Source organism: Jaculus jaculus, chromosome 8, assembly GCF_020740685.1.
Source record: "Jaculus jaculus isolate mJacJac1 chromosome 8, mJacJac1.mat.Y.cur, whole genome shotgun sequence".
In the NCBI taxonomy this organism is placed as follows: domain Eukaryota; kingdom Metazoa; phylum Chordata; class Mammalia; order Rodentia; family Dipodidae; genus Jaculus; species Jaculus jaculus.
In genome coordinates, this window is record NC_059109.1 from 33,200,567 (window position 1) to 33,220,361 (window position 19,795).

General features: G+C 36.1%; 1 protein-coding gene across 1 annotated transcript in view; it reads left to right on the forward strand.

The window, feature by feature from the left end:
* The first annotated feature begins 981 nt into the window (after positions 1–981).
* The window catches only part of Bmp5 (bone morphogenetic protein 5), a 103,196-nt gene continuing 84,382 nt past the window's right edge, over positions 982–19,795 (forward strand). The window contains exon 1 of the mRNA XM_004668206.3: positions 982–2,176. Coding sequence (XP_004668263.2) covers positions 1,687–2,176 — 490 coding nt within the window. The 5' untranslated portion in view covers positions 982–1,686. The remainder of the gene's footprint in view (positions 2,177–19,795) is intronic.

A 19,795-nucleotide genomic window follows, 5' to 3' on the forward strand; every position in this document is an offset into this window, starting at 1 on the left:
GAGCAAACAATATTGCAGACTTCTAAATTTTAAAGGCATTAAACATTAAGGATAAACACATACTTTGTTCATTTCCTCGGATGAGGCATGGCATTTTGGAAAAAGGCAGGCGTGCTTTCCTCATTCTACCCATCAGAGTTAGAAACTCACATTTCAGTCTAAACATCTTCACAAAGAGCATTCATCTCCAGACCCTCTTGTGTTTGTTTATTCATATGTGTTAAAACAAATCAAAATCTCTGAATACAATTTATAAAATTATCTAATTCCTAAATCTCACTAAAATTGAGCTATAATGGCATAAAAACTAAAAATCATGATGATAAATCATAGGATATTTCTATTTCAACTGCTGTATTCTGAGAGGCTTGACTATATACTTCTCTTTAAAATTATGTTATGTAAAGACAATTAAATCTGGGCCATCTAATCATCATGCCTGGAATATTGTAGCCGTGCTTTGGAGCTAGGATATACTTGCTGGTAACTAAATCTCTACTTTATTTTAATTTGAAAAAATATCTAGCTGTCATTAAACAGAAATAAATTAACCCTAACTTTCAACTTATGTTTTAATTTTTTAAGAAATAAACTTTAATGTGTTCAAGTGCTAGGATTAATTTCCAATATGGAATTGAGATATATATATATATTGTTAATTTAGCTAAAGATTGAGACTTAATGTCGCTGTATATTAAATGGATGCTATCAAAAAATAAAGATCTAAAATAGTTCTACATAAATGTGTGGCAGAAATATCATTCTCCTACTTTAAAATGGGCTTTTCCCCTTTCTGGAACTTGTATGCCCCATACATCTCCATCCTATGTAAGATATATGGCTATAAAATTGTGAAAATGGAGGCTTTTCTGGTAGCAAAAGGGTTAACTTCTTTTTGCTTTACCAGTTTCAAATTACAATGAGAAGCCTCTTCTTTCCCAGCAGGGCTGTGCTTACATTTCTCTTTAGATCTCTCTTGAAGAGGGCTGGTATATTTGTGCCTGCTGGAGGTGGAATTAACAGCAAGAAGGAGAAAGGGATTGAATGGATTTACAGGAAGGATTTCAAGTTAATTCAGGGAAACACATTGACTTGAAGAGTATAACCTTGAGACCTGTTTTACACTAAGACGATACAAAAGATGTTAAAGTTATCACCAGGCTGCCTGCCGGACAGATATAATTCCAACACCAAGGTGCAGAACAGCGTAGATCTGTGACTCAGACTCAGGATTTGTCTTGGAAAGATCTCAAGGGTTGAGAAGAACTCAAGAGTAAGTGAAGAGAACTTGGGAACGACAGTTATCAGAAGATCAGCTTCCATTTATTCAAAAACCAAAGACCTGATTATCATAAATTCACATAGGAATGCATAGGTTATTTGATCAGATAATATTAGCTGTCTTTGACTACATCAATGCAGCAAATTCTCTTAATAATTGTGGATAACTGGAAATCTGAATTTCAGCTTTCTTAGAAATAACTTCTCTTAATACATTCCAAAATATTTAAAATAGAACAGGAAAGTCCGTGAGGATGTTGTGTTCAGGAGTGTCAGTGTCATGACGAATAGGTAAACTTGTTTTTACAGCTACTGGCAAAGAGTAACTCTAGGAAGCTTTTTTTTTTTTTTTTTTTTAAGTGGACAAGAAGGATTAAAAATATCAGCTTTTGCTTTTGGACAAAAATGCATCTGAGTGTATTTTTACTTAGAGGTGTGGTGGGTTTCATCTGGAGCTGCTGGGCACTAGTTGGTTATGCAAAAGGAGGCTTGGGAGACAATCATGTTCACTCCAGTTTTATTTATAGAAGACTACGAAACCACGAAAGACGGGAAATACAGAGGGAAATTCTCTCTATTTTGGGTTTGCCCCACAGACCCAGACCGTTTTCACCTGGAAAGCAAGCGTCCTCTGCGCCTCTTTTTATGCTGGACCTGTACAATGCCATGGCCAGTGAGGAAGACCCTGAAGACTCAGAGTACTTGGTGAGGGCATCCCTGACAGGAGAGGCCAGAGGGGCAAGAAAAGGATACCCAGCTTCTGCCAATGGGTATCCTCACCGCATCCAGTTATCTCAAGCAACTCCTCTGACTACCCAGAGCCCTCGCCTAGCCAGCTTGCATGATACCAACTTTCTGAATGATGCTGACATGGTCATGAGCTTTGTCAACCTAGGTACGTTGTTCATTTATTTGCTCATCTGTGTTATTACAAAGTGGAAGTTTGCCTAATGGTAAAGTGGCTGCTTGGTAGGTGGCCATGTTTATATAAAGTCATTTTCTATTACTTTCCTCTTTAGCTTCTGTTTCCTTTCTTTCATTGATGTAATATTTTGCTTTAGGCAACAAAGTCATATCTATTTAATATGAAAAGTCAAAATCAAACTGTCACAATTTGGGCAGATTTGGATCTTTTTGAGTCTTGTTAAAATTTCAACCTAACTTAAATATGTGAATAAAAAAGGCAATAATATAAAAAGGGAAATTTATGAGGATAGCAATGCTTTGGGTAAAAAGGAAAGAAAAAAAAACCCACAAAAACCAGGAATAAGCATTTATGTATGAAAAAGTAAAAATAACTTTTGAAAAAATTTCATTTTAATACTTAACAATATAAATATATACTCATGCTACTTATTTCAAAAATCTTGATTAAAATTAATGAAATTCAAATGACACTGTAAAATATTCCTATCATAGAAACCAGGATGCAATTCTGAAATTTGATGAAAAATAGTTTAGAAAAGAAGTTTCAATTTAACATTTCTTCACTATAATGATTAAAATAACATCACAACAACTTGATCTTTTCCCCTCACAAGCACAAGAAAATATGAAACATAGTTTAATGATTTTATTTGAAATTAAAAGTATTTAACTAATGATTTCTGTAAATAGCAAGAAAAATAGTAGTAAATAATTTATACAAAAGATATTTCACTCAGTGCTGGTACTTCATGACTTTGTTTAAATATTGACAATATCAAATGGATAAAATTTCCAATACTTCTTTTCTGCAGCAATATTGATGCACTTACTTATCTAAAATGATTTTTATGAGGTCTTATTTTTACCTTTTTTATTTATTTTTGTACAAATAAATGTGAATTTACTATCTTTAAACATTCAAAGGAAATTGAACATTTTTAAGGCTAAAATTTTTACCAACAAATTTAATAAACAACAGAGTAGAGAACTTTATAGAATAAGGCCTTTGACATTTTCAATTTAAACTTTATAAACTAAAACCTTTAACATTTTCAATTAAAACTTTAATATAAGACCTTTAGCATTTTCAATTTAAAATGCAATCTGCTTGACTTATTTCAACATGTCTTACTATACATTTTATGATAGACTTCCTTACATAATATCTCAAAGAAAATGTTCTTTGATAAGTCAGACAGTAAACAAATCTTAGTGACACACAGCTGCTTTTATGAAGTGTGTTGTTAATGTGCTCTGTTCATTTGCTTTTAGCAAGCCTAGCATGAAGGTTAAGGAGCTTGATCAATCATATGTTTTGTGTTACTAGAGAGAAAGCTTTCAGTGCTGAGCTTGAGCCAGTCATCAGTGACTGCACATCAGGTGTTCTTGGAGGTCTTTCTGGAGATTTTTTTTTCCCCCTACAGATCTCATTCGGAACTTTTAAATATAGCTCAGTTCCAAAATGGTTTGATTGCTAAGGGGCATGGAAATATGGCTCATTGTACGTTTTACTGCGTAGCTTTCTAAGTTACTTTAAAAATTTATATTAGTTTCAGTAAAAACGTATTTAACATAAATTGCACATTCAAAAGTAGATCAATGAAAATATCAGTTCAGGTCATCTAAAACATGACAAAGTAGAATGTGTTATATATTTTGACAAACAACAACCCAGTTATAATTTTGTTCTAATAATATATTTTATTGTAACTTAGTGATTTTATCCACAGTAGATTCTTTTAGAATATAATTAGATTTTGAAGTTGAGTGCCATAACCTTTTACAAATCTACATGGAATAGAAAGTAAAACTAACAATAAATGGTATTGAACAATTTCTAGAATCCCTTTTAAACATTAGCTAAGACTTTGTTTTAAATCACTTAAATCTTACTTTGTATTATTCACATTATAATAGCATAGCAGTATACTTATGTTAACACATAAAATCTTAATTTTATTCTAGAAAAACAATGTTGAACATAAACTTTAGAAAGCTTTACTTATTTTGATCATGTCTGAACTGATAGGAAGTGATGTATCCTCAATAGCAAACCATATTGTTTCTTTTCTTTCCTAAATAATCCCCGCATAAATATCTCACAAGAAATTACTGAAAAACTATTTCTGACACCAGGCTGAGTGTGTGTGTGTTAGTTGTAATCTTGAAGAAAAAAATATTCCTTCTAATATAGCCAAACTTTACAATGAATAATTACTTAGTATAAACTTTCTCCTCTGTGTTCCTTCCATGTATATAACAGGTCAAAAGATACCCAGAAAAGTTAAAAGTATATCATTATGAACTGACAACTTCAATGCTTTTAAATGTAACATCAACTAGCGAGTCTTTCCTGCAACATGTTTCCTGCAGCTTTGTAAGTTTTGTATTGAATAGAATCTTTGTTAGTATCTCAAAATATTTGTATTTAGTGGCAACTAATTGCAAAAGAGTCAGATTAGGAGTAACAAGGGATTTCTACTGAGGAAGTCACCTGGATGTATAAATATATGGATAGCATCTGTTGGTATTTACCATAATAAGGTGAATCATATAGAAAAGATCTGCTAGTATCATTTTCCAAACTATTTATGTTTTAAATTTCAAGTGAGATTACATATCCATAAGTAAAAAGTAAATATAATTTACTAAAAGACATTAAGATATGTAAATGTCTAAATATAAAACAAAATACATTGTTTTTACTTATAAATTGTTTAACGAGTTGTTCATTTTATAGAAACAAGTATAAATGACTATACCAAGTGTGGTCATTCTCAAAAAAACGTTTAAAATCTAAATTTGTTTAAGTTAACGAATATCAGTTGAATTTTTGCCACTTTGTCTTGTTAATACCAAAATATATTTCACATGTGTTTTTCTTTCTTTAATTGCTGCTTCAAATGTGCTAAATTAGTTTATATATGAAGCACCAATGCAGGTGAAATAAATTATTACATTATGTTCTTTCAATATTTATGTTTTCTATCACATAAACATGAGGCATCTTTCTAAGATTATTAATAATATATACATTTTTAATTGAATTATTAGTAATACTAAAATTAAAATGAATTAACATTTTAGAGGGAGTGACAGAATTGGAAAGTTATTTTGTATTATTCATTGTCTACATGTATTTATGCATATATGTGTCTATGTGTGTATGTTGCATTTTGTGTTTATTGATAGCTTTTGATTCATTAAAATGTTGGGTTAGAAATCAGATCCTTCTTAGGTATATTTCAAGAATATTACTGTGCAAGCATGAAACTATTTAAAAGCAGCATTCAATTCTTCATGATCATGACATACTTAGTATGTAACATATGAAAGGAGATAGTGCTTTTGAAAATATTAAGTCCTCTTTCTTAAAATTCTCAAATTCTCTTGATACAGGATGAAAACAAATGCTAACTCTCTCAGTTGACAGATGTGGGTGTCATCATTGATAGTTAATGTTGTTTTTGACCTACCCAAGTGTCTAGTGGAGAGGAATTTACATAGAGCTTCCCAAAGATATCTATCTGTTGAGTTTGTTCAAAGGGTTATTAACACTTGTGCAAATTATAGTCATAAATATGTACAAGATCTTTTATGAAGTAAGGGATAGTGTGAGGAAAAGGATGATCTGAAACTGTTCTATTGCCTACAATAAGTATTGATATTTAGCCCAAACTACAATTGTTTTTTATACACTTTCAGTTTTGAAGAGAAAGACATTGCTGAGGGTGGAGACCTTCTTTCTTCTTCAATAACCATTTGCGTTCATGAACATGACCAAGTATGTTTTCTCTTTAGAGCTATTTGATTGCCAAATGAATTGCATGGCTCCCAGAGATCATTACAATCACAAATCAATGAAAATGTTTTTTGTTTTTATTTTTAAACCTTAATGGTTACTTATAATTAGCCAGTTTCAAAAGCTGAATGACATGAAGCAGCTAGAATTAGGAAGCTGGCATATGGTAGAAGGACCTGGGACTATCTCAATCATCACCTCTAGACCCTTTCCTTTTGCTCTTCTATTTTCTATAATTTCCACATCTCTCCCTTTCTCAATCTCTCTCCTCACTTCTGGCCCTATACTCTGTTTTTCTCCTTTTATTTTTAGTTCCCTGGTCTGTGGTCTTCTTAGCCCTAGGCTGTCTTGGCAACTTCTTTCTTTACTACCCCTCCCTTTCTAGTATCCACCCTTTGGTGCTAGTTTTTTTCATAGTGAGAGGCTTAGACTAGCTGAAAATCAATTAGTTCCAGTTTGAAAACTTAGGTAGAGTCCCCTGCTTCCTCCCTAGTTGAGAAGGGAAAGGTTATGATGTGCCAATTGCTTCCTCGGCCCACTGGGAGGAAAGTTCCCCAGGGCACTAGGCTAACCAGGCTAGCAGGGACTCTTGCTGTCCCGTCAATTGTTTCTCCATTACCTAATTCTTTGTTTCTCATTTCTACCTGCAGTTCCCATAGACAGAACTTGATTGACTTTTGTGTTTACTATTTTATATTTAGAAATTGAAAGGAAAAAATTAAAGAGAGGAAAGAATATGATTTTGGGCAAAAACAAAATTCAGTTCAATTCCTCTTCAGTTTACTAGGATCTTTGATATTTAGTATTTTTATTTGATATTTATGTTTCCAATGCAAATAAACTATTTCCTATATTAAGTTTAGCAGAGATAACAGGATAAACAGGTCAAGAGTAATCTTGGAGGCATATAACAATGAGAAAAAAGATGATAAAAATTAGAATTGTTTTTACAAGTATTTGAAAGGAAGACACTGTATGAAATGGTCATTAAAGGCTGGTCTTTGAGCGATGCAGGTGCAGAGTGCACTGGGAAATCCTTAGTCTACCTCACACTGACATGATCACTGATTCAATATTCCCAACCACAGCGGCTCCAGGGGAAACCCTTTCATCTTCACACAGTACAATATTGGAGGGGATGTCTCAGTATGTATGTACAGTGATCATACAGATGTGCTCCTCACATGTACAGTCATAAATAATGTAGTAGCTCAACTCTGAAAAACCACAGGTTAAAGGAAGAGGCTTCCTTCATGCACAGAGAGGGGCTGAGATCAGAGAAGCCACTGACTGGGCGGGAGGGGAACAATAAGTTCCTTGTTCTAAGTCATATTTATGAGGCTTCCTTGCACCTCCAGTTCATAACTCATGAGTGGGACTGTGGGATTTTCCCATTTTCTCATCTCTTAAAATAATATGCTAGGCTGAGGTATCATGTACACCACACCAAACAGCCTTGACTTCCAGCTCATCTGTCTAGAGGGAGAAGAGATTTGTTTTCATTTTCATGTCTGTTTGAGTTGTTTAAGATTCAGGACACAACGTTTAACAGAAAGATTTAAAAGAAAGAAGATGGGAGTATCCACTTACTTTTATTTTGAAAATTTTAAAAGAATCCACATATTTATGCAATATCCCTGAATTTGTATGACTCTTGTCCAAACAGTGTTGTATAGCTATCAATCTAAAAAGATATAAGCAGACTCTCCTAATGTATACAGTATTTAAAATGATGGATAAGTCATTTGCAGGTTAATAGGAAAGCTCTTTAGTGCTTTTGGGAGAAAATAAAAATAATAACAAAGTGTCTCCAAATCTAAAGAGAAAACATTTCTCCTGCTCAAAAGACAAAACATTAAATAAATATTATGTAGCACTTACATACCAAAGCTATGTATAATTATGAGAAGATTGATACAGCAATTAAAGTAGAAACCTGCAGTATTATGATTGCTAAGACAATAAACATCCTTGTTTTCACAGCGATAAATCCTTACATTCTCACTTTCATAAGCAATGGGGTTTTGGTGCTTGTAATATGAGAAATCACTATATATTTTAGAAATGAATGAACCTACTATCTCTTACATGTTTTGCTTATTTAATTACTTTCTAGAAGTAAATATTCACTTGTATTACTTTTGTAAATAGGCTTCCTGAGAATGTTAGGAATAAAGAAATACATTGTTTAAGAAAGTTAGAATCCACTTTAGATTGTATTCAGGAATATAGGGCATGCCAAAATCCCCCCCACCTCGAAAAAAAAGATTTGATTTTTTGTAACTCTTATAAAATCCTTCAGTTATTTTATTGCTATCATGAATAGAGAAGCTTATTTATGTCTCTGTGTGCAGACATTTTCCTGTCATGGCTCTCTGTGATTACCCTTTCTATGTAGGAAACATAGTCCTTCCTAGAGTAATAAGTTTAGGTCATATTTCTGCAAGTATGTATTTCAGGTTGAAATGTAAATTAAATCTAATGACTCTATTTTCTTCATTTTCATCAATGATGTGAATAGTATAAAGGTAGCCAGCATGTTTTGATCAGAATTCTGCATTCACCCTTCCTCTCTGGACCTCTGGTACCTTATCTCAAAAGTATAGATAATAATAGCACCTATTTTACTGTGTATCAAAAATGATATGCTAATATTTATGACATTTTAAGAACAGTATTTGAAACACAATAGGGCATCAATAAATATCTGTCATTATTATTAGAATGCTACTGTGTACAATAACTGTAACAGTTTCAGAAGTGGCCACTGTGAAGACAAGTGTGAAAAAAAAAAAAGCACATGGGTTCCTTGTTTAAAATGTACAAGCAATGTTAAGAAGGTGACAGAATAGTTTGAGACAATGAACAAGACCCTTCTGGGCTGAAGGCCTTGTGCAACTACCCAACTCATATGCCATGACCCTAACATGTTTCTTACATGTGGTGACAGTAGGAGCCATAACCTGTTCACCTGTCCTTACCTTATGGTTTATCAGTCCCAGAAGGAAGGGGCACCATGCACAGATGGACTCATGTGAAAAGAATACAGCTAATGTAACATTTCTCTTATAATCAGAATTTTTTAAGCAAAATGTAAGACGTAGTGCGGCACAGTGGAGTAGCTGGGCTATAACTGCTTCTGGGAGAAACTGTTTACAGAAAACTCAAAGGAAGGGAAAGGTGTGTGGGGAAGGTGTGCTGACTGGAGCTGTGGCCCTGAGTGAAAGGTACCATCCCATCAATCACCAGATGCTCTGAGGGAAGACAGGACAAGGAAGACATGCCTGGATGATATCTTTCTGCCATATTTTCTGCTTATTGGTCCTCACTGGTAGTCAGAAGTTCTGGCACGTCTGGCACATCTCCTGAAGTCCTCTTGGTATAGAGTTTACAGTGGTGAATAGCAGAATTGTGAGATCTTGAGATTGACAATAATGTTTGGTCAATCACACTTTCAGAATTCAATTTTTTTTTCACAATTTTTATTAACATTTTCCATGATTATAAAAAATATCCCATGGTAATAGCCTCCCTCCCCCCACACTTTCCTCTTTGAAATTCCATTCTCCATCATTTTACCTACCCATCTCAATCATTGTAGTTATATATACAATACTAACCTATTAAGTACCCTCCTCCCTTCCTTTCTCTTCCCTTTATATCTCCTTTTTAACTTACTGGCCTTTGCTACTAAGTGTTTTCCTTCTCACACAGAAGCCCAATCATCTGTAGCTAGGATCCACATATGAGGGAGAATATGTGGTGCTTGGCTTTTCTGGGCCTGGGTTACATTTACAGCTTGTATTTTTAATATTTTTATTTTTACTTTTTCTCAATTTTTATTAATATTTTCCATGATTATAAAAAATCTCCCATGGTAATACCTTCCCTTCCCCCACTTTCCCCTTTGAAACTGCATTATCCATCATATCCCCTTCCTATCTCAATCAGTCTCTCTTTAATTTTAATGTCATGATCTTTTCCTCCTCTTATGATGGTCTTATGTAAGTAGTGTCAGGCACTATGAGATCATAGATATCCAAGCCATTTTATGTCTGGAGAGAGCATGTTGTAATGAGTCCTACCTTTCCTTTGGCTCTTACATTCTTTCTGCCACTTCTTCTGCATTAGACCCTGAGCCTTGGAAGGTGTGATTGAGATGTTACTCAGTACTCCATTCACTTCTTTCCAGCAATATGATACCTTCTGAATCATCCCAAGGTCACTGCCATCTGAAAAGAGAAGATGCTCTACCTAAAGTGAGAGTAGTGTTAATATAAGGGTATAAATATTAAGAGAAGTCCTTGCTGGGCAGTTTGATAAGCATAGTATATACATTTTTCCAGACATCAGCAGATGTAACACCCCTAGGGCTCATGATTATCCCTGTTTTAAGTTCAGTATCAGGAATGTATTCCCCCCCATGAAGTGAGCCTCCAGTCCAATTGGAGGGCAGCTGGTTTCCACCACGACAGACATGCCACTATTGTACCCATTGGCTCATTTGGCCTGGCTGGCCAATTATAAGGCTTTCAGTGTCCACTGTTGAGTATCTTCACTGGTGGTATCTCTTTCTCCCATTGAACTACATATAGTATGGTTTCTTCCAGCTTTCTGTCAGCTGGTCTACATGGAGGAGGTCGTCAGCTCAGTTCCAGCAGGATTTCTCAGTGGCCTTGCATCCCAAGTATGTGGAGCCTTCAGCAATAGGGTCCTACCATCTATTCCTGGTGGGAAGCCAAGGAACTCAGCAATGGCCTACAATGTTTTGGGGGCATCAGGGACCTCCCTGGCCAACAACTCACTGGAGGTATCCCATCCCTGGCACTGAAATTTTTCTAACAACGATCTATGGCTCCTGAGTGTTCCATTTTCTGAAACCAGAGGATTCCATATGATTTATTTGCATCCTCTTAGATTTTGATTAGCTCCCCCTCCACCTTCCCTTTACCTAATCTCTTCCCCTGACCTCACTTTGGGCCTTTTCACCCCGTTAATCTATTCTTCTACTTACATATATACAATACCAACCTATTAAATACCCTCCTCTTCCCTTTATATGTCCTTTTTAACTTCCTGGCCTCTGCTACTGAGTTTTCAAATTTATAATAATTTTTAAGAGGGGATAATAATTTATATTGAGTGAGAATTATTTCTAAAGTTGAAATTAAACTGGTAAAAATAACTATGGCATGCTGAAGTGAAAATATCTGTAAGTTGTATATAGGTGACTGGTTTTAGCTACTCTATGTATCCTATATTAATGCTACCTAAGAGCAAGAATAAATCCTAGAAAAAAGCAAACAAATGGCACAAAGCAAACTTTTCCAAGCAAGAAATACTTGCTTGCATGGCATAACACCGAAACTCAGTAACAGAGCAAATTCAGCAGGGTACACATTAGAGTGCAGAAAACATACAGAACTAGTATGTGGAACAACACATTTTAAAGGTTTAGACTTATTTCTTCTCTACTGTAAGCCATACCTCCTGAGAAGATTCATGTCTAAAGGTTTTAAATTCTTTAAAATTAAAAAAGATCCTATATGGAGCATTCACATTCCACATATACTGTAGCAAGAGAGCATCATGTCAGGACAAAGCACAGTGGGATTATTGTCTTTCTTGTTTGCTTTTTTTTCACTCTCTAGGAGGAGTTTTGGGGAGCCAGAGAGGCAGAACTTTGTGGAAGAACAGTATTCCGTTATCATGAATAACCAACCAGTAAGCCTTGAGGCCAGAATTATCTCCTTGTTCATTTTTATTAATTTTTAAGCAGAGGTAGATAGAGAGAAAAGAGACAGATAGAATGGGCATGCTGGGTCCCCCAGCCACTTCAAACAAACTCCAGATACATGTGCCCCTTTGTGCATCTGGCTTTATGTAAGTACTGGGAATGGACCCCAGGGTATCAGGCTTTGTAGGTAAGTGCCTTAACTGCTAGGCTATCTCTCCAGCCCCTCTTTGTTCTTTATTTATAGAGGAGCATTTTTTAGAATAGTTCTTTCCAGTGTAGTCCATGTTCTTCTTTAAAGCTCTTAGGGCTGACAATTTTAATTCTTTATATATTTTCCTCTTATTATTGAAAGCAGTGGAAAAGAGAGTTAAACTTGGTGTCAGTTCCTCTGCAAAATACCTGGATGTAGATGGGAAGTAAATGTAGGTAGGTTTACTTAACCTTTTGTAAATACATTATTTCCTCTAATTGTGAGAGAAACATTCATTCTCCCTTAAGATATAGTAATTGGGCTTAAAAATAAGGGATTTGGAGTCAGACTGTGGATACACCAGCTTTGAATCTAAAAGATTAATATCCTTGAGAAAAGCATTTTACATCATTACAGTGGAGATCATAATTCCAAATTGTAGTTTGCATTAAATAGGGTACTGTAAGCCTACCTGAATATTCCCCACTGCTGAAACTGTCAACTACTTCTACCAGCATAGGTCTAAGGAGCTTAACATCAGGCAGTATCCACTTCTGGTCCACCAGGTTTTGTCAAATAAATGTATCAATAAAATTTTGAAAGGTAAACATAACTTTTTCCTTTATTCAGAAATGAAAATGAGCCCTTAGACTTCATTGAACATCTGTCATGTTGAGCTGCTATGGTTTGAATGTCGCATATCCTCAATAGGCTCATAAGTTTGATTAGTTGGTCCTCACTGGTAACACTGTTGTGGAAACTTTATAAAGTGGGACCTAGCTGGAGGAAGTGAGTCATAAGGGGTTGGGCAGACACTGAGGTATATAGCCTGATAACTCCTTCAGCAGAGTCTCTCTGCTTCCTTGTTAGGCCACATATAGCAGGGATCTTCCAATCCTGTAGTGCTCCCTGTTCCCCATAAACCAAAACAAGTCCTTCCTCCTTCCAGTTGTGTGTGTCACCATTCATCACATTGATGTAAGACTAAGTGATACACAGTAGAGATTCCAGGGGAAAGTTCAGTCCAATAAAATTCTTTAGGAAACTGGTACTTTCTTTGGAGGTCCCAGGCAATGTATATATACTCAGGGATGAGATGCTATTTTTTAAAATATTTTATTTATTTATTTATTTATTTATTTAAGAGTAAGAGAGAGATAGAGAGAAAGAGAGAATGGGCATGCCAGGGCCTCTAGCCACTGCTTATGATCTCCTGATACATGTGCTCCCTTGTGCATCTGGCTTATGTGGGTCCTGGAGATGCTGTTATATTGTTTCATATTTTTTGTCAAATTTCTGGTTTCATAGAAGAACAGGTGAAAAAGATTACAAGCCAAAGTAGAGACATACAATAGAAAGATATTTGGTTGAAAGACATGAATATTCTCTAATGATCCTTTAAAGAAAGGGAATGGACAGTTTTTAATGCTTAATATACTTGTTTTATGTGCTGGAATTTTTATGACATTAATACATGGTGAAAATTTAGGTGAATAAACTCCTGAACTCCAAGTAGGAAAGGCAGTATGCTCAAATGAACATTCAATCTTGTAGGCTTCAGGATCGTCTATAATTCAAGTCATGTTTGAATTTAAATTTCTAACTTGTAGCATTAACACTATTGTTTATATCATATTGAAAGTTTGTTTCTATTTGATTCTTGGCCTAAAGTTTTGTGTCTTTTCCAGTGTACTTGGGTTGAGTTTTGTCCCAGATGACAACGACATCCTTCTGGTAGTGACCCAAGTTGTACACTCACCATAGTATTGATGGCAGGCCAGAATGGATGAGTTTGATTTTTCACTATCATCTTATTGTGGGGAAAATCAAACATTACCAGCAGGTTAGTGACTTAAAATGTTACCAACTAACAAGTGGTAAAGTCACTCTTAGAACCATAAATCTCTAGGCATAAGATTTATGCTTGGAAGTCTACAGAGATGGCTCAGTGGATAAAGGTGCTTGTTTGCAAAGCCTACAGCTGGGGCATGATTCCCTAGTATCCATGTAAAGCCAGATGCACAAAGTAGTGCATGCATTTGGAGTCCTTTGGCAGTGGCAAGAGGCCTTGGTGTGCCCATTTTTTCTCTTTTTCTCTGTGCTTGAAAATAAAAATAAAAGTAAACAATATTACGTTTTGCCATTATTCTCTACCTTGAAAATGATAAAACTAATGAAACTTTTAATGCTAAGAATGGTGTGTGATTTTAAATATACTTTTTTAAACTTTTTTTATTTATGAGAGAGAGAGAGAAAGTGAAACAGTGAGAGCAAGTGAGAGAGGGAGAGAGACAGAAGAGAGACAGAGAGAGAACTGGCACACCATGGCCTTAGCCACTACAAATAAACTCCAGACCCATTTACCACTTTGTGCGTTTTTGACACCTATGTGCATGAATCACTGTGTTCATTTGTCTTACGTAGGTTCTGGGGAGTCAAACCTGGTCCATGGGCTTCTCATTCAAGTGCCTTAACCACTAAGCCATCTGTTCAGCTCTGAAATCTATGTTAATTACATTATTAACTTTCATCTAAATGACTGTTATATAGCACTCCATTTATTCAACAAGTAAGAGCTGATTACCAACTATGAAACTGGCAACAGACTGTATTCTTCATTGCCAAGGTCACAGGACTAAGGAGCCAGGCCTTGGCCAAGAATTCTTGCCATTTGTGGCAGAATTATTTTGCACAATGTTGCATATTTTAAATCACACCAAAAATCTAGTAACAAGTAGAATTAAAGCTGCTAGTAAACATGTAAAAGAAGATATTATTATTTAAGTAACTAGATTTAATTAACATCCTATGTATAAAGAAAGTATTTTTCAAACCTTAATCTCTTTAAATAAAAGTTATTGATCTCAATCTTTTTAGAAGAGTTATTTTTTTATATAAGTTTGTTACCTTAAACAAAACCTAAGGGGGCTAAAGAGATGGCTTAGCAGTTAAGGCACTTTCTTGCAAAGCCTGAGGACCTAGGCTTGATTCTCCAATACCCATGTAAACCAGATGCACAAGGTGGTGCATGCATCTGGAGTTCATTTGCAGTAGCTAGAGGCTGTGGTGTGTGCCTATTCTCATTCTCTCTCTCTCTTTCTCTCTCTCTCTTTGCCTCTTTATCACTCTCAAATTAATCAATCAATAATTTTTTTAATTAAGGAAGTCTTTTAAGTCCCCCCCCTCAAAAAAAGGAGGCAAAGTCTAGCCAAGGGCAGTGAAGTCAGAGGGACTCAGGCAGAAAGCTGCTTGTGCAACTATGGAGATGTACTAAGGCTCCAGTGATCTTATAGAAAACATCTAAACAGAAGGTTTACATTTTATACCAGATCCTAACTGGACGTTCCAGAGTATTAGTACAGTTCAAATATTCATTATTTATTTGCGATATACTCAGAAAATAAGGGTTAAAGGGCATCCAAGGCTTCAGTTTAGTTGTATGATCTGTCTAAATATTAACTGTCATCTTTTCCTTTCTTTAACTGAATTTTGATCAAACTCTTCACTGCTTTCTACTGCTCAGCAGATTGCGTTCAGTGCACTTTGCCACTTTTTTCATAGAATATTATATGGTTTTATCTTATAGTAAGAGTCATGAAGACACATATTATAAGAATTGTTATAAGGACTTCTTTGACACATTTTTATTGAAACTCTTCAGATACTGGGAATTAATTCACTACTAGCCGATCATTGAGAAAAATCGGCCAGTATGCTATGACTATATTATTCTTTGTCAACAGTTGACTGTGGTTGTGGAATGATAGCAGCTCATTATGGTCTTACATTCATTGGGACATTATCCCGGTGGCTGGTGTTTACGTATCAATTGACATCAACAAAATAACAGAACATCAAAGTGGCATGATACTTGTAATGATGTCTGCTTTATGAACATGGAAAGTGGGTCCCTTCACGTAGCTTACTTACTACTGTAACTGAATCACATGCATCTATGCAGTGGGCTCCCTACACGTAGCTTACTTATTGCTCCTGTGCCATACAAAAGCTAAATACAAGACTTTACCCCTTACGTATCTTAAAAAAAAAAAAAAAAAAAAAAAAGGTGAAGGACTTAAAAATTAAAGGCAAAGGGTGGTTAATTTTTTCCTACAGAAAATGTTTCTGCAACTGACATACTTTCTCACAACAAAATGATAACGTATATAAATAAAATTTAGTCTCAGCTACCCTCAATTCTTTTTCTTTTATTTTTTAATTTTTATTTATTTATTTGAGAGTGACAGACAGAGAGAGAAAGAGGCGGGGGGGGGGGAGCAGAGTGGGTGCACAAGGGCTTCTAGCCACTGTAAACGAACTCCAGACACGTGTGCCCCCTTGTGCATCTGGCTAACGTGGGTCCTTAGGCTTAATAGGCAAGTGCTTAAAACCACTAGGCCATCTCTCCAGACCAACCCTCAATTCTTAATACTGAGCAGGGGTAATAAAAATGAAGGTATTATAAATAGCAGTGTATTTTCTAATTTATTAAATTTTGGCCAAATTCTTGAGGATTTGGAGAAGAGTCTCTGCTTTAAAAAGCAAGTCAAGAAAGAAAAGGGTGCTGAGGATGTTAGACGTTGCCTATGAATCCTTTGATTTTCCTTCTCTCGCTTCTTCTTGTCCTAACTCATCTACCTGCAGATTGATTGTAACATGAGAAGAACTGTGAGATCTCAAAAGTGGGTTTATAATTATTTGCTCTGAATTACATTGAGAAAGCCAGATGATAAAATTACAGCTTATGTCCTTCATTTGTATGACATTTGAGATGTGCGGTCACATTTCCTGTAACTTGAATGAGATGAATTCCACTGACATAATAAAACCATGTGCTTCATGATAATTGTTCACAAATCATAGCCACTTCCAATCACTTACTTTCTTAAAACCAGAAATCTCATCAGTATTTCATAAAGATACATTGAAAACATTTGTATGTCATTTTATGAGGTCGTATCTAAAATTCTGGAGTCAAATAAATTTGAAGCATGCAGTAACTATATATATTTTTATATTTCCTAGATAGAACTCCCTAGATATTGATTACGCTAATGCACATTGTGAGTCTATGCAAGGAGGGCATGGCTCCTGGTGCTTCTTACGCAGTTGGGCCTGGATGTTCTGGGAGTACCACATGAGCTGCATATCTCAGGGAGTTCATTCCGAGAAATACTTCATACAGAAATTCTATTTTGTAAAATTAAAAAAAAAATATCACTGGAAATAAAGCAAGCAGTGCCTGATGACATTAACATTCAGACTGACTTAGAACTCACTATGTAGCCCAGGTTGGCCTCAAACTCATGGCGATCCTCTGGCCTCAGCCTCCTTTGTGCTAGGGCTAAGGCTGTTCCATGATGCCCAGCTGTTATTGAGGTTTTAGCATACAACTTCTCTAATTTGTTTATTCACTCTATGAACACATTTTAAAAATAATTTTAAGTGATAAATATGAAATTGTATTTACTGGACTGAGGAGATGTCTACGTGGTTAAAGGTAGTTGCTTGCAAAGCCTGACAGCCTGGATTAGATTCCCCAGAACCCATGTAAAGCCGGAAGCACAAAGGGGCGCATGTGTCTGGACTTTGTCTGCAGTGTCAGGAGTCCCTAGAACTCCCATTCTCTCTGTCTGTATAAAATATGTAAATAAAAACGTTGTATTTATTTATTTGAGAGACAGAAAATTTGGGTGCACCAGGGCCTCTAGCCACTGCAAATGAACTCCAGACACATGCACAACTTTGTGTACCTGATTTTATGTGGTACTAGGGAATGGAATTCAGGTCCTTAGGCTTTGCAAGCAAGTGCCTTAACCACTCAACCATGTCTCTAGCACACTAAAAAATATTTTCAGGGCTGTAGATATGGCTTAGAGGTTAAGGCACTTTCCTGTGAAGCCTAAGGACCCAGGTTTGACTCTCAAGATCCCAAGTAAGACAGATACACAATGAGGCAAGTGGAAGGTGTCACATGCCCACTAGGTGGTGCAGTGTCTGGAGTTCCATCACGGTGGTGGTGGTCCTGGCATGCCAATTCTCTTTCTCTCTCTCTCTTTCTCTGAAGTAAAAAAAATAAATAAATAAAAAAAAATAAAAATCTTTTCAAAAATTGTGTGTATTGGTGATTTCAACACACATATTTGCAAGGCTTAAATCAGATTAAACATATCTAATGTATTTCTTCAAAGACATCTTATTTTTTAAGGTGAAAACATTTGAAACATTTCTGTAAGAATTTGAAATTTACAGTGCATGATTGTCATCTGTTGTCAGCTTCTATGTGACAGCATGCTAGAATTCTTGCTCTTTTATAGCCCAAATTTCGGACAATGGATAAGTCTCTTCCACGCCATCTGGTCACCACAGTCTCTCCTCTATGATGTCAGAGTTTTTAGATCATATGCATGAGCCAATAATATTGTGTGGATCTTTTCCTGTCTGGCTTATTTCACTTAACATAGAGCTCTCCAACTCTGTTTATGTAGATTTCTTCTTCTTTTTTCTTTGTGTCCCTTTGTGTGTGTGTGTGTGTGTGTGTGTGTGTGTGTGTTCAATTCTGGTAGAGTTGGAACTCAAGCATTATGTTTTCCATTTGACCACTGAGCTATATTACCACCCCACACATTTTCTTATGGCTGAAATTCACTGTGTATGAGCATCATATCACCAGCTTATGCACAGACATGTTGTTTCTGATCTAATTGTGAGCATGCTGCTCTGAATGTGGGAATGTAGCTATATCTGCAACATACTAAACTCATTTCCTTTAGATACATTCTAAGTAGTAGAGTTATTGTATCATAATATGCTTTTACTTTTTTCTTTATTGGTGTCTTTATGTATGCATGTGTTTGCTTTCATGCCTACATGGTTAGTCATGTATGTATATTAGAATGTGAGAATGCAGGTACAGATCAGAGGCCAGGACAGCCTAGGGTGCCATCCAACATTTTTTTAGATGGTGTCTCATTGGTTTGAAGTCCATCAAGTGAATGAAGCTGGCCAGCAAGCTCCAGGAATCCACCTGTTTTTCTTCTCCAGTGTTAATATATGAGTGTGCATCAGCACACCACCATGGGGTTAGGAGTGTGCATCAGAACACCCAGCATGGGGTTATGAGTGTGCATTAAAACACAAAGCATGGGGTTATGAGTGTGATCACAACACCCAGCATGGAGTTATGTTTGTGATCAGCACACCCTCCATGGGGTTATGAATATGATCAGCACTCCCAGCATGGGGGTATGAGTGTGATCAGGATTATGAGTGTGTTCAGCACACCCTGCATGGGGTTATGAGTGTGATCAGCACACCCAGGATGGGGTTATGAGCATGTAGCAAAACACCCAGCATGGGATTTTGAGTGTGTTCAGCACACCCAGCATGGGGTTATGAGTGTGATCAGCACACCCAGCATGGGGTTATGAGTGTGATCAGGATTATGAGTGTGATCAACACACCCTGCATGGGGTTATGAGTGTGATCAGCACACCCAGGATTATGAGCATGCATCAAAACACCCAGCATGGGATTTTGAGTGTGATCAGCACACCCAGCATGGGGTTATGAGTGTGATCAGGATTATGAGTGTGATCAGCACACCCAGCATGGGGTTATGAGTGTGATCACCACATCCAGGATTATGAGCATGCATCAAAACACCCAGCATGGGATTTTGAGTGTGATCAGCACACCCAGCATGGGGTTATGAGTGTGATCAGGATTATGAGTGTGATCAGCACACCCAGCATGGGGTTATGAGTGTGATCACCACATCCAGGATTATGAGCATGCATCAAAACACCAAGCATGGGATTTTGAGTGTGATCAGCACACCCAGCATGGGGTTATGAAT